We start from the raw sequence: 19,335 nt of genomic DNA on the forward strand, positions 1-19,335 counted from the left end.
GCAGACACTCGAAAAGGCAAGCCTTTTATTTTTTTATTTATTTTTTTTTTTTAATTTTTTTTTTCAACATTTATTTATTTTTGGGACAGAGAGAGACAGAGCATGAACGGGGGAGGGGCAGAGAGAGAGGGAGACACAGAATTGGAAACAGGCTCCAGGCTCTGAGCCATCAGCCCAGAGCCCGACGCGGGGCTCGAACTCACGGAGCGCGAGATCGTGACCTGGCCGAAGTCGGACGCCTAACCGACTGCGCCACCCAGGCGCCCCAAGGCAAGCCTTTTAAATCAGAACGAAGGACACCCTGCCTCAAAGTTCACAGTCACAACTTAGTGTGTGCAGTGCACATTTAGTTATCAAGTCCAGCCTGTCGATACTTGTCAAAGCCACATTTCCTCCTCCCCTTCTTTCCACCAGGGTGATCTTTTTTAAACGTGGCTTTCATCACTCTGGTTTCTCTTCGGATTGTAAATCTCTCTCCTTTTAAAATGTGGCTTTCTGGGGCGCCTGGGTGGCTTGGTCGGTTAAGCGTCCGACTTCGGCTCAGGTCATGATCTCACGGTCCGTGAGTTCGAGCCCCGCGTCGGGCTCTGTGCTGACAGCTCAGAGCCTGGAGCCTGTTTCAGATTCTGTGTCTCCCTCTCTCTCTGCCCCTCCCCTGTTCATGCTCTGTCTTTCTCTGTCTCAAAAATAAATAAACGTTAAAAAAAATTTTTTTTTAAATAAAAAAAAAATAAAATGTGGCTTTCAGGGCTCCCAGGTGGCCCAGTCCATTAAGCGTCCAACTCTTGGTTTTGGCTCAGATCATGATCTCATGGTTTGTGGGTTCGAGCCCCGCATCGGGCTCTGCGCTGACAGTGCAGAGCCTGCCTCGGATTCTCTCTCTCTTCCTCTCTCTTCTCACCTGCTCGTGCTCTCTCTTTCTCTCAAAATAAATAAACAATAAATAAATAAATAAATAAATAAATAAATAAATAAATAAATAAAATGTGGTTTCCATCAGGTCCCCTTATAGGGACCTTCAGTGGCTTCCTAGCACTGCTCCTAGGATGCCTTAGGCCCCGTTTCATGCACGAGGGTGCCTTTGCTGCCATCGCTGGTCTTTGCATCATCTCTGCATGCTCTCTCTGCCCCGTGACTGGGTAGGCTCTGCCCCAGTGCTTTGCTTGGCTACCCTGTCCTCCAGGGTGCATGTGGATTCTTCAGGGAAAACTTCTTGAACAACTCAGATTCACTGAGAGACTTCCACCATTTACTCTCTTTCAGCATCCCATTTATTTGTAGAATACATCCAGTTTTTAACTAATTAATTATTTCTGTGATAATCGTTAATGTCTGCCTTCATCCCCTGCCTATAAACTCTAACAGTCCAGAGGCATTCTTTGCCATGTTCATCATCATACCCCAAGCATCTAGCATAGGAACTGGCATGTAGAAGGTACTTGGGTTTTTTTTAATGTTTATTTATTTTTGAGAGAGAGACAGACAGAACGTGAGTGGGAGAGGGGCAGAGAGAGAGGGAGACACAGAATCCAAAGCAGGCTCCAGGCTCTGAGCTGTCAGCCCAGAGCCGGATGCGGGGCTCAAACTCATGAGCCGTGAGATCATGCCCTGGGCCGAAGCTTATCAGGAAACAATATCTTTGTTCAAGTTCTCTGAGTGGATTCATTAAAGACCTTTCTTATTATTGTTCTTCACTCAATCTGATGAATGTCACCAATATATCCATGATGACCACCTGACAAAATACAAAATAGCCCGGCTTTCAAATGGATAATAAAGCCCAAAGGCAACAGAATTTAAGACATTCTTCCTGGACAGAAAATAATCACCCATAATTGTCCAAAAATGACCTGTACTTCTGATTGGCTTCCACAAGCCATGGGCTTTTGTCCAAAACGTAGCAATAAAACAGACTATTTACACAGTCACATGAATGATTTGGGGCAAGTCACGGAAACTTCTTGAACCTAAGTTTCCTTGCTTATAAAATGGAGATAATTCCTTCTCTGTCTACTTCTTTAAAATGCTGGATAGATGTAATCATTCTTAATTACTAACTGTAAAAATAGCTGACAAACACATTGTTACCACTAATAATAATTTCATATCACAAAGATCTGACAAAATTCAAACAGAAATAGAATTTGGTAGATAAAAGTAATGAAGAACATAATTCTTTCTCTAGACCTTCCTTTGTCACTAACTATAAATTCCTATAAATCCTATGGGTTTTGCTGTGGACTTAAGTGGTCAATCAACAGAGAAATTCAGGGGTTCTCATTAACCTTTATACACAGATTTTTCATAATTTGTCAAAAGGGGGAAAATAATTATTTCAAACAGATCTGAGAAAGGAGTACATAGCACAGGAATTCACAAAGAGGCACCACACACATGAAGACATGATTTCTTCCATTCGAGAAGGAAAAGGCCAGTGACACTAGCCTAACCTGGATAGGTGCTATATAAATATTTCTGAGTGTTAAAGCTCAAAAATGTTAGAATCAATTTATACACAGAATGAATTGGTTTTTAAATTAAGTATCTGGATTTGAGGTCAGGACAGTTCAATCTTTAAATGGATTGGAAAGAGAAAGCAGTATGCCCATCTCACCAATATAACTTTGCTGTCTCTTGCCTATTACCTTCAGACATTGGCTGGTATCCCTTTCCTTTGGAGTCCACATGTTTCAAGTTCTATCAGGAACTCTTCAGAGGCTTCCAAACTGGATGTTTTATTCCCATATGAACCAGGGAGGAAACTTTCTACCTACCTCAACACGTAGAACAACGTCTGCTGAATTCGTGCCATCTGTGACCTCCAAGAATATATTATCCTGTAGTATCTCAGATCCATCATGTCGATATCTGTGGGGATGATATTTGCCACTAGCCCCTCAAGGCCACCGTGACAGTAGGAGATGCCTGACACAAGAGCTCGCCCATGGCTTTTGCCACATAGTCAATAAATAACAAAAGACATAGCATAATCATGAAGTCACATACTCAACTACTCAAGGGTCCCTGAATGCAAAAGTTGCATATATGTGGTATATGCATTCATCATTTGCCCCCAAATCAAAACGCAGCCCTCCAAGTTGCCACCATGGCAATGGGAACCATCTGGTGTAGTTCTGCTTACTTACCTGAAACAAGGCTGGAGCCATGGGCATTACTGAGACAGCAGTAGACAGGTAAAAGCAGGACACTGTGTGGATTCTGATGATCCCTTTCCTCCCCTATTCTTTCTGCCTGTGCTTTTGATCTGTTCAGCTCTTCTCTAAAACTCTGATCTATGAATTACTTATTGCCTGTCTCCTGCCATTTACCCTTTTCTACTTAATAGCTCTCTTCCATTTAACCTATAAGGATTTTCGAATCTCTCCAGACCTAAAAATATTTTTAGGGGTCTAGACGTGGCCCTACTTTTCTTTAATTCTCAGTCAAGTTTTGTAACAGAATCGTCTAATTCAAGACTTTCCATTTACTCTGCAGCCATTGTAGTGACACTTACCACAAGTATCTAGCACTTCCTTATTACTTACCACAAATTCTAAACAGCTATCGAATTGAGCCAAATTTTTAGCTTTCCAATGATTTGTTCAAGATAGGAAACAAGTCTTAGGAAATGAAATTAAAAGTTGCATAAAAATAGTAAATCGAACATATATAACATTTACACATGAAAAAAAAATCCCAGGACTAAAAGACATTTAACTCAGGACTAGTCTCACCCATACACTGGCTAGGGACTCAGGTTGGGGATTCTATTCTAATGGTGAAGAAGGTCCACCTCCTGCCCTCAGTATCCCTTCCACACCCTGTCTCCTACGCTCCCTGATAATTTCAACAAAAATAGATATGTGAAAATGTACTAATCCTATCTTATCATGCTGAAACCCAGGGCCAGGTAGATCTAGGAGCACACATCCAAAGGCATGGCTGTGGAGTCAAACAAAACTTCTTTCAAAATCAGACTCCTCCATATACTAGCTGAGTGACCTCAACCTCTTTCTGCCTTAGTTTCTTCAACTATAATATGAGAATACAGCCATCTACCTTATCAGGCTTTATTGCTGTGAAGATTAAATAGAAAAAAAACATAATTGCCAAGTCTATAGAAGAGCCCTTGAATTACATGTGCTGCAAATATTAGTACTTTTTTTCCTATCTATCACGCATTCCCTAGTAAGAATTACCTAAACAGAGGTCTTGTTCTAACATTTAGCTAAGAACTGAGATGTCTAAAAAAGGGAAATTTCAATGAGGATAAGCGTGAGTAGTGGAAAGAGGTCACGATATTGGAGTCTGTGAATAAACAATTTAACTAAACTAAACTTTGGATAAAAGTTGATCTTCCTTTGCACAAATCCTAGTTCCTAGCAACCTCCAAGTGTGAAATTATGCATTTGATACCTAATACCCTCTAAAAGGTCAAAATTCCCATTTACAACTTGAACTTATAAGTGATAAATCAACTCGTATGTCTGTCTACCTGACCCTTGCTTTTCAGTGTCTTGCATTATTTTACAAAGAAGGCATTTTTACCAAACTTTGTAGGAAAGTTTCTTACAAAACTACATTAGGTAGAAAAAATGAAAGACCTCAAGGGGCAAGGAACTGCTGTAGGTCTGTAAGGAATGAACCACTCTAATTTATCCAAAGGACACAAAAATGCTGCTTCAAAGGGGCACATGCACCCCAATGTTTACAGCAGCGCTATCGACAATAGCCAAAGTATGGAAAGAGCCCAAATATCCACTGACTGATGAATGGATAAAGACGTGTACAATGGAATATTACTTGGCAATCAAAAAGAATGAAATCTTGCCAATTGCAACTACGTGGATGGAACTAGACTGTATCATGCTAAGTGAAATAAGTCAGTCAGAGAAAGACAAATATCACACGATTTCACTAACGTGGAATTTAAGAAACAAAACAGACAAACATAGGGGAAGGGAAGCAAAAATCAGATAAGAACAGACAGAGAGACAAACCGTAAGAGACTCTTAAATACAGAGAACAAACTGAGGGTTGTTGGCCGGGTGTTGGGTGGGGGGATGGGCTACATGGGTGATAAACATTAAGGAGGGCACCTGTTGGGATGAACACTGGGTGTTATATGTAAGTGATGAATCACTAAATTCTACTCCTGAAACCATTATTACATTGTATGTTAACTAACTTGCATTTAAATAAAAAATAAATAAATTCAAAACAAGAAAGAAAGAAAGAAAGAAAGAAAGAAAGAAAGACACGAGCTGCTCTATCCCTAACTGTCAGAGACCCAAGGACCACTCCATGCCCTGCCTCCCTGGTGTATCCCACATATTTGACTGCAATGAAATAAAAATTTACACTGAAGATACTGATCAACAGAATTCTATCCCAGAGTTTCCAGTCTTATGAAACTGACACTCCTTAAAGCCAAGTTCAACTATGTAGTTTGGCCATATAGATTATTTCAGTCTATACTCATCCAGTTTGGCTATCACCTCTTGTGATATGTACAGTTGCAGCAAATTTAATATTCATGGTAACTAATTTCTGTGTCTCAAATATCCATAAAGTCATTCCCACCGGTACAGCAAGCCAGATGGAAAGAAAATGTCTGGAGGGAAATTAAAATTTGTCATTTCTCGTTTTCAACTGACCCTTGAAAGTATTCACTGGCATGCTGGTACCCCACCCCCCACAAAAAATTAGAAAACTTCTTCCTCTTCCTCTGCCTCACAACTGATCCAGATGAAGGCCGAAGCATGTAAAGACAAAAAAATCCAGGAAATGTTCTAACCTAACTTTTAAGGCATGGAGTTCTCCCCAAGAAAATGTGCCTCCTGGGTTTAGAGGAAATCCATCCAACTCCACCCTTCCATGCTGAGGCAGTCTCTGTAGGGAGAGGTAGATGTTGTCCAGTTGGGTATCCACATCAGAAACCAGAATGTTCTCTGTGCTGATGACGCAGTGACCTCCCTCAGCCACTCTCAGGGGGTTGGTAAATACCTAAAACGAAGGAAGAAAACATTCGAAGCCTTGTTCCATGAGATAGCCCTGAAGACAGAGCTCATTAAATAAATAGAAAACTTCCAGTACCACCTTCACAGGTCGATTAATTTTTTCAAGAATGTGGTAGGGCCGGGGGCAGGGGCAGGGGTGCCTGGGTGGCTCAGTCCATTGAGAATCCAACTTCAGCTCAGGTCATGATCTCGCGATCTCTGGGTTCCAGCCCCTGTCAGGCTCTGTGCTGACAGCTGGAGCTTGCTTAGGATTCTGTGTCCCCCCCCCCCCCCCGCCCCTCCCCCACTAACGCTCTGTCTCTGTCTTTCAAAAAATGAATAAACATTAAAAAAATTTAAAAAAAAGAATGTGGTAAAGGGGACAAGTTCATAGCTAAACATACTGGATGAAAACTATTTTTTACCAATTTTTTCCAATTCTAAGCACTGATATAGACAAAGAAGCAAGGCAGATTCATAAACCTGAAACTGTCTACATTTCATTTACCTCGGTCCCTAAAGAGTGGAAGCAGCAATCAAATTGGTTACTGTTGGTGGTACTAAATGGAGAAAATAATAATATACATCACCAAATCCACACCCACCGTTGCTGGATCTATCTATCTATATATATCTATATATATGTATCTATCTATATCTATATCTATCTATATTTATCTATATCGATATACATATCTATATATCCCATGCTCCTCTTTTTTTTTTTTTTTTCAACTAAAACGATGGTTTTAATGGGAACCAGAGGTATGGTTACAATTACATAGTCCAACACAAAAAACCCATGAGTGATCAGGAGTTGGAAGGTTACAAAATAATGAGGGTAACACTGGGTACAAGAAGAAAAGCTGTTGCAGAACCTCAGGAGCCACGCTAATACGGCCTCTCCCTGCGATCCTGTCTGTGCTCACCCCTGGAGTCCATCTTGCCAGGGCCAAAGCCACCTCTGTCCCCACCACCCCGGCCCCCTCGGAAGCCTCCATGGTCCCCACCTGGGCCTCGGTAGCTGCCCCGATCATAGCCTCCTCTGCCACCATGACGATCGTCTCCATAGTTACCCCCCATATGAGCGGTATATACACACACACACACACACACACACACACACACATATATATACATACACATATATATACCTTTATCTAGAAAATGAACAACAATTCTATCAAATTCCCCTAGAGAAAAGAATTCGTCTCCTTTTCACCCTAAAAACTCTTAAAGACTTCGGAAATTGGTTAGAGTTTTTAAGTGTCAGTGGTAACCAGTATTTTAGAGACAGAAGTAGAGCAGGAAATTGAAGATTAGAAATTGAAGATTCCACAAGAAATATATTTGTACTAACATTAGACAAATAATTAAGCCAGAAAGATAACTTTTGATGATAGCAAAAGCTACCGTTCGATTCACAACTCACTTAAAAGCAAAAAGCAAGTTAGGGGTACCTGGGTGGCTCAGTCAGTTAAGTGTCTGACTTTGGCTCAGGTCATGATCTCACAGTTTGTGAGTTCAAGCCCCGTGTCAGACTCTGTGCTGTCAGCTCAGAGCCTGGAGCCTGTTTCCAGTTCTGTGTCTCCCTCTCTCACTGCCTTTCCCATGCTTGTTCTCTGTTTCTCTCTCAAGAATAAATAAACATTAAATTTTTTTTTAAAGTAAAAAGCAAGTTAGAAAGGCTTGGGATGTTTTATTACCACATTGGTACTTGGCAAGAAGTGTTCTATGGTCAAATAAGTCTCAAAAACAGTCAAGGTCAATCTTCACCTTGGAGATTTATAAGGCACATAAGCATATTCAATGTTCTGAGATCCCGTAGTAGGGAAATAGGTGAACCTTGTTTAACCCATCATTCTCCCAAATTTACATTATTCATGGAGGTAAAAGCAAGCAGATAGAGTTGGGGCACCAAGTCAAGGGCTCTGACGGTCCCCTGCAGAAGGTCTGAGCTGAGTGCCCTACCCACGTGAGGATACAGTGTTCTCCAAGGAAACAGCCACTGTCTTCAGAGCAGCTGCTGCTCCCTGAAAGGAGAATGTTCCTGAGGAAAAAGTTGGTAAAGGGAGCAGTGGGGGCTGGGGGGGATGGGCAGAGGAAAGGGAAGTGAGCAAGAAGTCACGGCCTCCACTCGGAGCCCTGCTCTATCCCTATGCCCAGCAGGCACAGCTGTCCCAAGGCAGCCCCCTGGATCCTGGAAGTTAGAGACCAACCCTCCTGAGATAGCTGCCTCCAATTCTTCAATACACTACTGCCGCCAGGAAAGGAAAACGTCCAACAAGAGACTTTTCTCCCTACAACCACTCACCCCCATCCTTCCCACATGCCATACTTCCATGTGGTCGAAACTACATTTTTACTGTTTGCAGGAGAAAGAAATAAAGGGAGTTCTTATTAAAAGAGGAATATTGGGGCACTTGAGTGGCTCAGTCAGTTAAGTGTCTGACTCTTGATCTCAGCTCAGGTCTTGATGGTGAGTTCAAGCCCCGCACTGGGCTCCACAGAGTGTGGAGCCTACTTAAAGATAGATAGATAGATAGATAGATAGATAGATAGATAGATAGATGAAAGGAAGGAAGGAAGGAAGGAAGGAAGGAAGGAAGGAAGGAAGGAAGGAAGAAAGAGAGAGAGAGAGAGAGGAGGAAAGAGGAGTATTATTTTTGAAACAAGGTCCATGTCTTCCAGCCTCATTGATTCCTGAGTTGTATCAGTTGATACCCCAAGATGCTAATGTTTCCAGGGATATACTTCGCTACACTATATGGTTTTAAAATATATATGTAGTTTAGGGCAACTTTCAAAAAAGTAAAAGCATAAGGCTAATTTGCCCAGACTCATTCATCACTAATGTTTCAGTCTCTGCCGGAACCCAGTGCTGAGGTTTTGGGGTCTTCTCATCAGCATCATATTAAGATCCCCTCATGGTTATCATTCAACCCAGCTCTCTGTGGTATTTTCACCACTCGTGTGACTGGTTTCACTGGAGCTATTCATTTAATTTTATTTCTGATATTCTCAGTTCTCTAAGGGACTATTTCACTTGCCCCGTACACTACAGAAAAAAGACAGAAGCCACTAGGCCACGTTAGCTATGAGGAGAACTATTCCATCTACCTTCAAATGAGGGAAGTAACTGTTCACTTCACTGTTTTCAGTTTTCTCCACAGATCATTCTTCTCTAGCAAGAGGTTTGGATTGCTTTGCATAAAACACTATTCCCTCCCCGATTGTTTTAGAAAAAGCTTTGGCTTCTTAAATGCTGGGCTATTTCAGGCATGTATCTCATACACAGGAAAGAAAGGTGTGAATAAAATCTAATCAGATTACCAGACGTTCAAAACTATTTTCTTCATGGGGAATGTGATGCGGTCCGTGACAGGGAAGGGATCAAAGAATATAGTTCAGATTCTTTTGCCTTTTGTGTGAGCTCTGTGGTGCATCTTCTACCAAAAACTACAAGTTCAGAGGCCTGAGGGGTCAGGCCAGCGATGTAAATGAGTGTACTGAGCTGGGTGGGGCCTCTGGAGACTGGAGACCAGGCCCTGTCCAACTGCTGCTGGGGATAAGTGAGTTCACTATTCCTCGAATTTCCAAATTTTCAAGAGAAGTCAGAAATCTAGAGTCGGTATGAAACTTCCTGATGTTTAAATTTGGTCAACTCATTAATTAAAAGTATGGTTTGGATCTATCAGAACAGTTCTGGGGGTTGGGTAAGCCCCTTGGTCCCTCACAGTGAGACCTCTGCCCCCCAACTTGGGCTAGATGTAGAGATGGTGAGGAGGCTCATGGGTACCTGGAAGGTGACGTTTTTCCTTACGCATGGTTCTCGTCCATTTTGGTTCCTAATGATTAGGTAATCCTACTTTGTCTTTCACTTTTGAGGGGAAAATGAGCCCAAGAAGAGCCTCACTAATTAAGTCTAGCCCTCCGATGGGGTTTGGAACAAACCTTCAGCATTAAGTCCAGCCTCACAGATAAGATGCACAAGGTGGCATCGCCTTTGTAGTTCAGTTTTAATGAGAGACACAAGTGCTTGCACGGTTACGTCAACACTGGGGTGGGGGCAGGAGAGAATGGAAGAACCCGTCCTAATTCATTTGAAAAATTAAAAGGCTTATTTAGATTAGCACGCATATAGTTGGCCCGCAGTGAGAGCAAATAAGCCCTTCTGGTTGCTGAGAGACCCAAAACTTAATCCCCTTCCCTGATCAACATGTGAAACTCAGTGGAAAGGAAAGGAAATGAAAAGGATTTTGATAAAGTTTTAAAAATAATGCCAAATTCAGCAACTGGAAAAATCTCACCTTTTAGAAAGTCTCATGGGAGGTGAAAGACTCCCTTCCCCACGCTTTTTTTTTCCTACACTGTAGCTGAAAATTTTTAAGTTCTATAAAATAGGGGCGCCTGGGTGGCTCAGCGGGTGAAGCGTCCGATGCTTTGGCTCAGGTCATGATCTCACAGTTGGTGAGTTCGGGCCCCATGTCGGGCTCTGTGCTGACAGCTCGGAGCCTGGAAGCTGCTTGGGATTCTATGTCTCCCTCTCTCTCTCTCTCTCTCTCTGCCTCTTCCCCGCTCGTGCTCTCTCTCTCCCCCTCTCTCTCAAAAAATAAATAAATATTTTAAAAAATTGTTTTAAAGTTCTATAAAATAACCCAAAGAAAAGTTATCATTTCCAGTAAGTCTTCAAGGCTTTCCTCTCTTTCATTAGGTCTTTCTTCCTTTTCATCTTTCATATCAAATATCGTACCTACCTCAGGAACTTGATTATCCACTGGAAGAACCGTGATGTTAAAGCAGATCCCATGCAAAGTGCCCCCGTGCTGGTTACTGACAGAAAATGCAAACTGGACGTGTCCCGGATGGAGGCCTATATCTTGCATGGGTGGCATGTAGGCCACTTTCATGTAGTTCACAGCATGCTACAAGGCAAATTGACATGGACATGTGGGTACCCATCGGTAAGAATCAGAGACTTTCAGAGAGCTAGGTCTTCAAAAACCATCGTGTGGACGTCAACAATTGCAAATGCCAACATCATCAATTTGAAGATTCCAAAAAGCTCTATTTTATAAATCACATTTTCTAAAACCAGGAGGGAAAGGAACAAAGAAATTAAGGAAATATATCAAGGGCTTGAAGCCATCCAACTCTATAAAAGAAAGAAAGCTCTGGGGCACCTGGGTGGCTCAGTCGGTTGAGCATCCGACTTCGGCTCAGGTCATGATCTTGCGGTCCGTGCATTCGAGCCCCGCGTCAGGCTCTGTGCTGATCGCTCGGAGCCTGGAGCCTGCTTCGGATTCTGTGTCTCCCTCTCTCTCTGCCCCTCCCCCACTCACGCTCGGTCTCTCTCAGAAATAAACATTAAAATTTTTAAAAAAGAAAGGAAGAAAGCAAGCTCTAATTTCAAGGCAGCTCCACCATCAATTAGCTGTGTGATATTGGTCCAGTTACTTAAACTTGCAAGGCCTCTGTTTCCTTATCACCAAAATCAAATAATAAAATAATAGTACCTAGCACATGGGGTTTACATACTCATCTGCAACATCCAACTGCAGTGAGATAAAGCAGAATTAGCTCTAAGGATGGGGGTAGCTGCTGCCTGTCGGAAGCCAAGCTCTCCAACCAGCCTGATGGCAGGGCCCGGGCGGTGGACGGATCGGCACTGCATGGCGGCCCACCGAAAGTAAAGCTTCTCGGACTCCTGCTTTTATATAATTTGGCCTTAGCGCTGGTCAGGGCAGCCCCCCTCCCAGTGAAAGCACCTGGGGATTTGTCGGTTGGGGAATTGCCCACGACAGGCCCCCCGGGAAAAGAACCACTGGGGAAAGAAAGAAGATTCCACAAGGAAATCATGCGGCCCTACATCCAGCCCTTGCCACCCCCTATAAAGACTCCTCTACCTAGGGGCGCCTGGGTGGCGCAGTCGGTTGAGCGTCCGACTTCAGCCAGGTCACGATCTCGCGGTCCGGGAGTTCAAGCCCCACATCAGGCTCTGGGCTGATGGCTCGGAGCCTGGAGCCTGTTTCCGATTCTGTGTCTCCCTCTCTCTCTGCCCCTCCCCCGTTCATGCTCTGTCTCTCTCTGTCCCAAAAATAAATAAACGTTGAAAAAAAAAAAAATTAAAAAAAAAAAAAAAAAGACTCCTCTACCTAAAGGAAGGACGGCCCCATATATTTCCCAGCCAAGGAGGGGGACAAATGGGTTCGAAATCCCCACTCTGGCAACAAAGGAATGTATATACGGATACAAGTTACTCCAACCCCTAGGCCCACTTGGCCCCCAGGAGGCATTCCAGATGATAACTGGACCCGGTGGGTTAAGGTACAGAATGGTTCATTAGTTCCTAGGTATACATTGTCTCTCTGGGAGCGCATAGGGCGTGGGTTCCCAGGGCCCTCTTGGCTCCCTCCCGGCACCCCAGACCAAAGCGAATACTTTTGTCCCTTGTACCGCAAATGGTTCAAAGGAACAATTAAGAAGTCACGTCCCTGTAAACGTTCCCCTTGAGGTGTTGAGAGCTAGATGACCTTGAAAGGGCAGGAGGGAACGTTAGGAGAAAATAACTATGTTGTTCCTTAATGGGTGATTACACAAAGGAACATCTTTAGAATCAGGTAATGCCAGAAAACATAGATGACACATGTTATAAGGAAATTGCTAACAAATATAATGCCACGCTTGCCACAATAAAGCGGCCAGTCTAACACACTGCTGTGGTCCGGGTCCATTTGCTATTTTCGCGACGCCGTTCATCCTTCGGGAACCCCTGGACCTGCCGGAGCTGGAGTCCGGCAGCTGCCTAAGTATTCATCACCATTAGTGTGATTTTCAGAGGTAGAGTCCAGAGGAAGAGGGAGAAGGTTGGTGAAAGATTTTGGAAGGTAGCAGATATTATGAATCGCATGTGTTCCCCTCCCCACCACCACCAAAAAAAAAAAAAAAAAAAAAGAAAAGATATGTTGAAGTCCTAACCTCTAGGATCTCAGAATATGACCTTATTTGGGAATGGGGTTGTTGTAGCTGTATTAAACTAAGATGAAGTGTGGTCATATGGAAGGGCGGGCCCTTAATCGAATAGAACTTCTGTCCTCATAAGAAGAGAGAGACTCACAGGGAGAAGACGACCATCAGATGATAGACACAGAGACTGTAGTGATTATCTACAAGCCAAGGAATGCAAAAGAGTGCCAGAAAACCTCTAGAAGCGAGGAGGAGGCAAGGAAGGCTTCCCTACAGGTTCTCAAAGAAGCATGACCCTGCAGACAGCTTGATTTCAGACTTCCAGCTCCAGAACTTTGGGACAGGAAATCTCTGTTGTTTGAAGCCACCCAGTTTGTGGTACCCATGGCAGCCCTAGGAAACTAATACAGTAGGGTATTGAGTGACCTGAATTTATTGGAATAGAACCATAGGCACCCAGGTCTGTAAATCAGAGCCCGGTGCAAAAGGCTGTGTTAAATAATAACAAGATTTTGAAATCATATCCAGCTCAAGGAAACATTTTCTTCTTTTTTTTTAATTTTTTTAATGTTTATTTATTCTGGAGAGAGACAGAGCATGAGCAGGGGAGGGGCAGAGAGAGAGAGAGGGAGATGCAGAATCCGAAGCAGGTTCCAGGCTCCGAGCTGTCAGCACAGAGCCCAACGCGGGGCTTGAACTCATGAACCGCGAGATCACGACCTGAGACAAAGTCGGCGCTTAACCGACTGAGCCACCCAGGCGCCGCAAGGAAACATTTTCAAATAGATGTCACGTGCTTAATAAAAGCGTGGAAGCAGAAAGAACGTAAACATCAAACATTTGATGCTTTTTTTTTTTTTTTTTTTTTTTTTTTTTTTTTTTTTTTTTTTAAACATTTGATGCTTTTGACAGAAGTCAAAGGCCAACATTGTCAAGTGCAACACTAGGAGTGCCGTTCCTTTTCAGAAGATACTTACAGAGGGAGAGGGAAGGGGAAAAAAAGACACTTACATCACGTTTATCAACATTTTAGCATAGCATCATACCTGAGTGAATGATCTCAGCCCCGGGGCTGCAGGGTTTTTGGTTAGCTTTGGAATACTATCCACCATAAATAATTTCCCAGCATCCAGATGCCTAACGAGAGACACGGGAGAACACGTCAGCTAATTTCCCAGGCAAGAAACATTAAATCAGATAGCCCACAACCAAATTTTCTAAAGCTAAAAAAGCTCATGGTAAGAAGAAATCAAATGTTCCATCTTTATATTTTCTCTTTCTGTCGGGGGGTTCTAGTCTTCAGTCCAGAATCATCAGTGCCATTCTCATGACTACAGAAAGCCCGTACAGAATTTTCTACATTGACCTCATGGAAGGGAATCATTCTTCTCATCTTAAAAAAAAACATTTTTTTACAAGCCTCAGGTATGTTCATGTCACTTTTCTGATTGGGATCATCGAATATGACCATTTTGTGGCCTGCAACATCTAAAACTAACGTGAAGACTCAATAAATTTTATTGAAAAGACAAAAATAACACTCCCTTTAGAAAAAAGAAGTGTTGTATGAAAAGAAGATGAAAGACCATTTTAAGTTTACCTACGCTGAAGACACTACAAATGGCAGGTCACTGATCAATTAATACAGCTTTTGAAGGGATAAGTTTGACATTAAAGTAAATGTGGAATTGAACGCAAGTTCAGGTCCGACCAACAAAGCAGCTGAACCGCAGTATATGTATATGGACACTTGCAACTCAATCCTTGAACACAACCCTCTACAAAGAGCCCAGGTGATGACTTCTCATAGAGATACCTGTGGCTGAAAGAGAAAGATGGGGGTGTTGTCACTGTGTAGACGAGATCCCTGTCATATTCTGTATCTATAAAATATAGATGCTTCTTAGTTATGTAGGCCACCTCGGTTTCCTTGACAACCAAATGCCGAGAAACTCCAGGAGCCTCCTTTGGAAGCTGGTCATCCACTGGAGTAATGTGGATGGTCACCATCTGGAAAGAAATGACCTGTGCCATTAATTTGAAATACCAGGAGATACCAAAGAAAACGCCCCACCATCACCTAGTCACGATTAAGCTGCTTTTCAAAAACTGCCGCTTGCAATATACTTCCATCGAAATGATTCAGGAGCTATCAAGAACGTGAGCCCAAAATGGAACATTCTTACCCATGTTATGCTGTATTTTAAGAATATAATTGGGGCGCCTGGGTGGCGCAGTCGGTTAAGCGTCCGACTTCAGCCAGGTCACTATCTCGCGGTCCGTGAGTTCGAGCCCCGCGTCAGGCTCTGGGCTGATGGCTCAGAGCCTGGAGCCTGTTTCCGATTCTGTGTCTCCCTCTCTCTCTGCCCCTCCCCCGTTCATGCTCTGTCTCTCTCTGTCCCAAAAAATAAATAACGTTGAAAAAAAAATTAAAAAAAAAAAAAAAGAATATAATTATCACAATTCTAGTTAATGCAGTCATGAATGCTGTCGAACAGGCACATAATACACAAAATATGTTCCTGATTTTGTTCCCGCTTCTCCCTTCCACCAACACCCTGTGCCTTTCTTCACCACCTCTTTCCGCTCAGTCATCACTCCTAGAAACCTTGTCATGACTTTGGTTCCTCCTTCTCCACCGACACATAACACGTCTCCAAGTCCCAGAGTCTCCACTTACAAAAGTCCCTGCGCTGTGACCACACCCCCACCCCCCCACCCCCCGCCCCACTCTTCCTGGTCTAGCGCCAGCTCTTTTTAACTTCTTCCCTACATTATTGCAACTGCTTCCTGTTAGCTCCAACTCCAATACCCAATCTAGACGTTACATACCTCTGGTGTTCTCTTTAAAAAAATGCAAGTCAAATCAGTCATGCATTGCCTCAAAAATCTAAACAACCACTCGGGAGGGATTAAATTATTCCAGCTCCTCACCACGGCACCCAAGACCTCCATGGTTTAGACACACCTGATTTTTCAACTCTGTCTTTTACCACCTTTCGACGTGAACCCAGGACTCCAGGTACACGCAGTACCGGGCTGTAGTTCTCAAGCTGGTGTCTGCGGTCTGGATCACGTTGTTCCTTCAATCTGCAGTGCTTTTCTCCTGTTGTCTCCAGCAACCTGAGGCTTTCTCACCCTTGAGGGCTCCTCTGAAAACTTTGCCCGATTTCTCAGTTGGAATGAACTGTTTCTGAACTGTGCTTATCCCTCAACAAACAATATTATCTCATCGCCTTGTGTTATTAGCTAGTAGTTTACATGTCAGTCTCTCCTAGACTGAAAGGTCCACAAGGGGAGAATCGTAGTATCACGAACAAACCACGTGGAATTTGTCAGTGGACAGACAGTTGAAGTGCAAAGTATACCACTTAGTGGCTATTATTAATCTTGAACATCTCACTCAACTTTCTTGAGCGTCAAATTTACTGATCGGTTAAGGGTAGCACCAACAACCTCACAGAGTTGTTATGAGGATCAAATATCACTACATAGATAAAATGTCTGGCACGTAGTAGGTGCTCAGTAAATACTATGTTCGCTTCTGTAGCTCTACGACATCTGGCATGGTATTTGTAGGTAGGAGGCACTTCTTCAGCATTTGCTAACTCAGTCAACATGCCCTATTTATGATTTAAAAAACTCTTCTTTAACAATTTGTTTTAACACTTATTCATTTTTGAGAGAGAGAGAGAGAGAGAGAGAGAGAGAGAGAGAGACAGAGCGCAAGTGAGGTAAGGGCAGAGAAAGAAAGGGAGACACAGAATCGGAAGCAGGCTCCAGGCTCTGAGATGTCAGCACAGACCCGACGCGGGGCTCAAACCCACAAACTGGGAGATCATGACCTGAGCTGAAGTCAGACGCTTAACTGACTGAGCCACCCAGGCGCCCCTGTGATTTAAAAAATTCTTAAAGTCATACTCACTGGTTTGGAACCATGCAAGAGGGCAGGGAGGCTTTGCCAAACAGCTTTATCACGACATCTATTATTATGTTTTACAATAATCCATGATTGGTTGCGAGAAAGCAATTACTCTCTCTTGAAATGGAATATTTATCACCATGGTCTTTACACAGCTTGATGCAGGAGAGTGAGTATTCTTACCCCGGTTTTATTCCTTTTAATATTGTTCCTGAAGCACAGATCAGCAGTGCTAGTTTTGCCTACAATAATGGTGTCCATAATACTTAGTTTGAAAATGGAAAAAAGTCCTTTTTAAATTGGCACACAGGGGCACCTGAGTGGCTCAGTGGGTTAAGCGTCCGACGTCAGGTCAGGTCATGATCTCGTGGTTCGTAAGTTCAAGCCCCGCATCGGGCTCTGTGCTGACAGCTCAGAGCCTGGAGCCTGCCTTGGAGTCTGTGTCTCCCTCTCTTTCTGTCCCTCCCCAACTCGCACTCCATCTCTCTCTGTCCCTCTCTCTTTCTCTCTCTCAAAAATAAACATTAAATTGGCATACAAAGCAAAAACTAAAACATGGGTAAGCTTTACTATGACCAAGATTGGGAATGTCAGCTCAGTCACCTACAAGCTATGCTCCCTGGGCAAATAATCTAACCCCTTTGGGGCTCAGTTTTTCTGTCTAGTAGCACAGGGAGTACCTGGTAGTAGATGCTCAATTAATTAATTCCCTGTCTCCATCCTTCATTACGGTTACAAAAGCACCCGTCATAGGTACTCCTCCATTATGAAGCATTTCAATAATTAAAAACTAAAGCCAGTTATCAAAATAAAAGAACACAATAAAAGCCATTTCTCCAGTCTCCTGGAGTCTGTGTCACAATTTTTTTCCCCAATTAGAGTTTTTCGCTAATCTACAAAGTTCAGAAATTCTCTACGGGACCTCCCAGCCATAGTGCGGATCAGTGAGGCTCCACTTAATTGAAAAACTGGATTTAATATGGAAACAATAGTTATTGTGCCTTCAGAGAGACCATTTTCCATGCTAATTTATTCTCCAATGTGTTCTTTGTGTAAAAAGAATGTACAAGTATGCTTTTTTATATGCCTGTAGTGATTCTTGGTGGGCACATTTTTCAACATGCTTTACGATCATTTAAGTTGGTGCATCTTTACATATTTATGCATGTTTAAACCATTATTGTGTATGTGTCTGTGGGTAAGAAAAATCCTATTTTAACAAGCTCCATAGAGAAATAAAGAATTTTCATTGTACTGAAATTTGGTTGTAAAAATGACATTATTGAATACCCATTCCCAGACAGTGAAAAGCTAGTGCCCAATCATTAAGCTGTTGCGGCTGAATTCCCCTACATCCCTCCAGTCTACTTATGGCCACAAGCACCTGCAAACAGACTTGGAGAAAATCTGAACATAAAGTGATAAATCAGTACACAAAATGGCGAAGGGCAAAGCCTGACCTTGACCCTCAGACTCGGGTTCGCTATTTGATACTCTGATGGCTAGTATTTGACTTTCTTTCAAGCCTGGCTTCTTGATCCTTTCTCTGCCTAAGCTTGGGCTCTGCCTGATTCTTTATCTTGCATCTTCTTTTGAGATTAGCCAGCGTGACTTCTCAGATCCAGGAACCTCTACAAGAAGTCCCTTCCGCTTGACTCACAGGCCTTTGTGGTACCTGCTTCCTTTCTTCTTCCTTAGTCCTCTTTCTGCTTTTCTCATCTAGCCTTATTTTTCATTCTCTGTTTTCTTTCTTTCTTTCTTTCTTTCTTTCTTTCTTTCTTTCTTTCTTTCTTAGTTTTTATTTTAATCACCCCATGCTCACTACGACAAGTGCATTCCTTAATCTCCATCACCCATTTCACCAAAAGCACATTGAGTGGGTAAGGTTTTATTTGATGACGGTAATGGCAACCAAGAAAGAAAGAGGGAGGGTGTTTCTTGCTGCTGTGCAGATGTGCAGACACGTGTTGGTGTGTCGGCTGACCTCTCAGAGGAGCGTTCAGTGGAGAAGGGGGAGAGGAGGAAAGGGGCACCCCTGCTATGTAACTTCTTTCCTGATTTAAGCACATTGTGTCTCATCTGAGGAGGTCCTTGCTTTCTGTCTCTATGAAAGGAAGTTTTCCAACAATGTGGCCTAAGCAATCTTGTGCCTGAGTGAATTTTTAGCCACTGTGGAAACTTCTGATCACAAAAGCTCCCGTCAAGCAACCTTCTTATCTAGACTTTCTTTTTTCTTTATTTTCAAATGTTTTTATTATTTATTTTTGAGAGAGAGAGAGAGAATGAGTGGGGAAGGGCAGAGACTGAGGAAGACACAGAATCCGAAGCAGGCTCCAGGCTCCGAGCTGACAGCACAGAGCCCGACGTGGAGCTCAAACTCGCAAACCACAAGATCATGACCTCAGTCAAAGTCGGACACTTAACCGACTGAGCCACCCAGGTGCCCCT

General features: G+C 43.0%; 1 protein-coding gene across 12 annotated transcripts in view; it reads right to left on the reverse strand.

Annotated features, from left to right (window-relative positions):
* The window catches only part of FREM1 (FRAS1 related extracellular matrix 1), a 200,940-nt gene that overhangs the window by 89,265 nt on the left and 92,340 nt on the right, over positions 1 to 19,335 (reverse strand). For all 12 annotated transcript variants that reach the window (XR_015243554.1, XM_086685328.1, XM_086685331.1 and 9 more), the window contains 5 exons: positions 14,782 to 14,975; positions 14,012 to 14,102; positions 10,757 to 10,924; positions 5,798 to 6,006; positions 2,775 to 2,868 (listed from right to left, as the gene is read on the reverse strand). Coding sequence is in view for 11 of the 12 variants with exons in the window: in XM_086685328.1 (XP_086541454.1) it covers positions 2,775 to 2,868; positions 5,798 to 6,006; positions 10,757 to 10,924; positions 14,012 to 14,102; positions 14,782 to 14,975 (756 nt within the window). In the remaining variant the exon portion in view is untranslated. The remainder of the gene's footprint in view (positions 1 to 2,774; positions 2,869 to 5,797; positions 6,007 to 10,756; positions 10,925 to 14,011; positions 14,103 to 14,781; positions 14,976 to 19,335) is intronic.

The sequence above is a fragment of the Puma concolor genome, chromosome D4 (assembly GCF_028749965.1).
Source record: "Puma concolor isolate L17-30 chromosome D4, mPumCon1.1.hap2, whole genome shotgun sequence".
Lineage (NCBI taxonomy): Eukaryota > Metazoa > Chordata > Mammalia > Carnivora > Felidae > Puma > Puma concolor.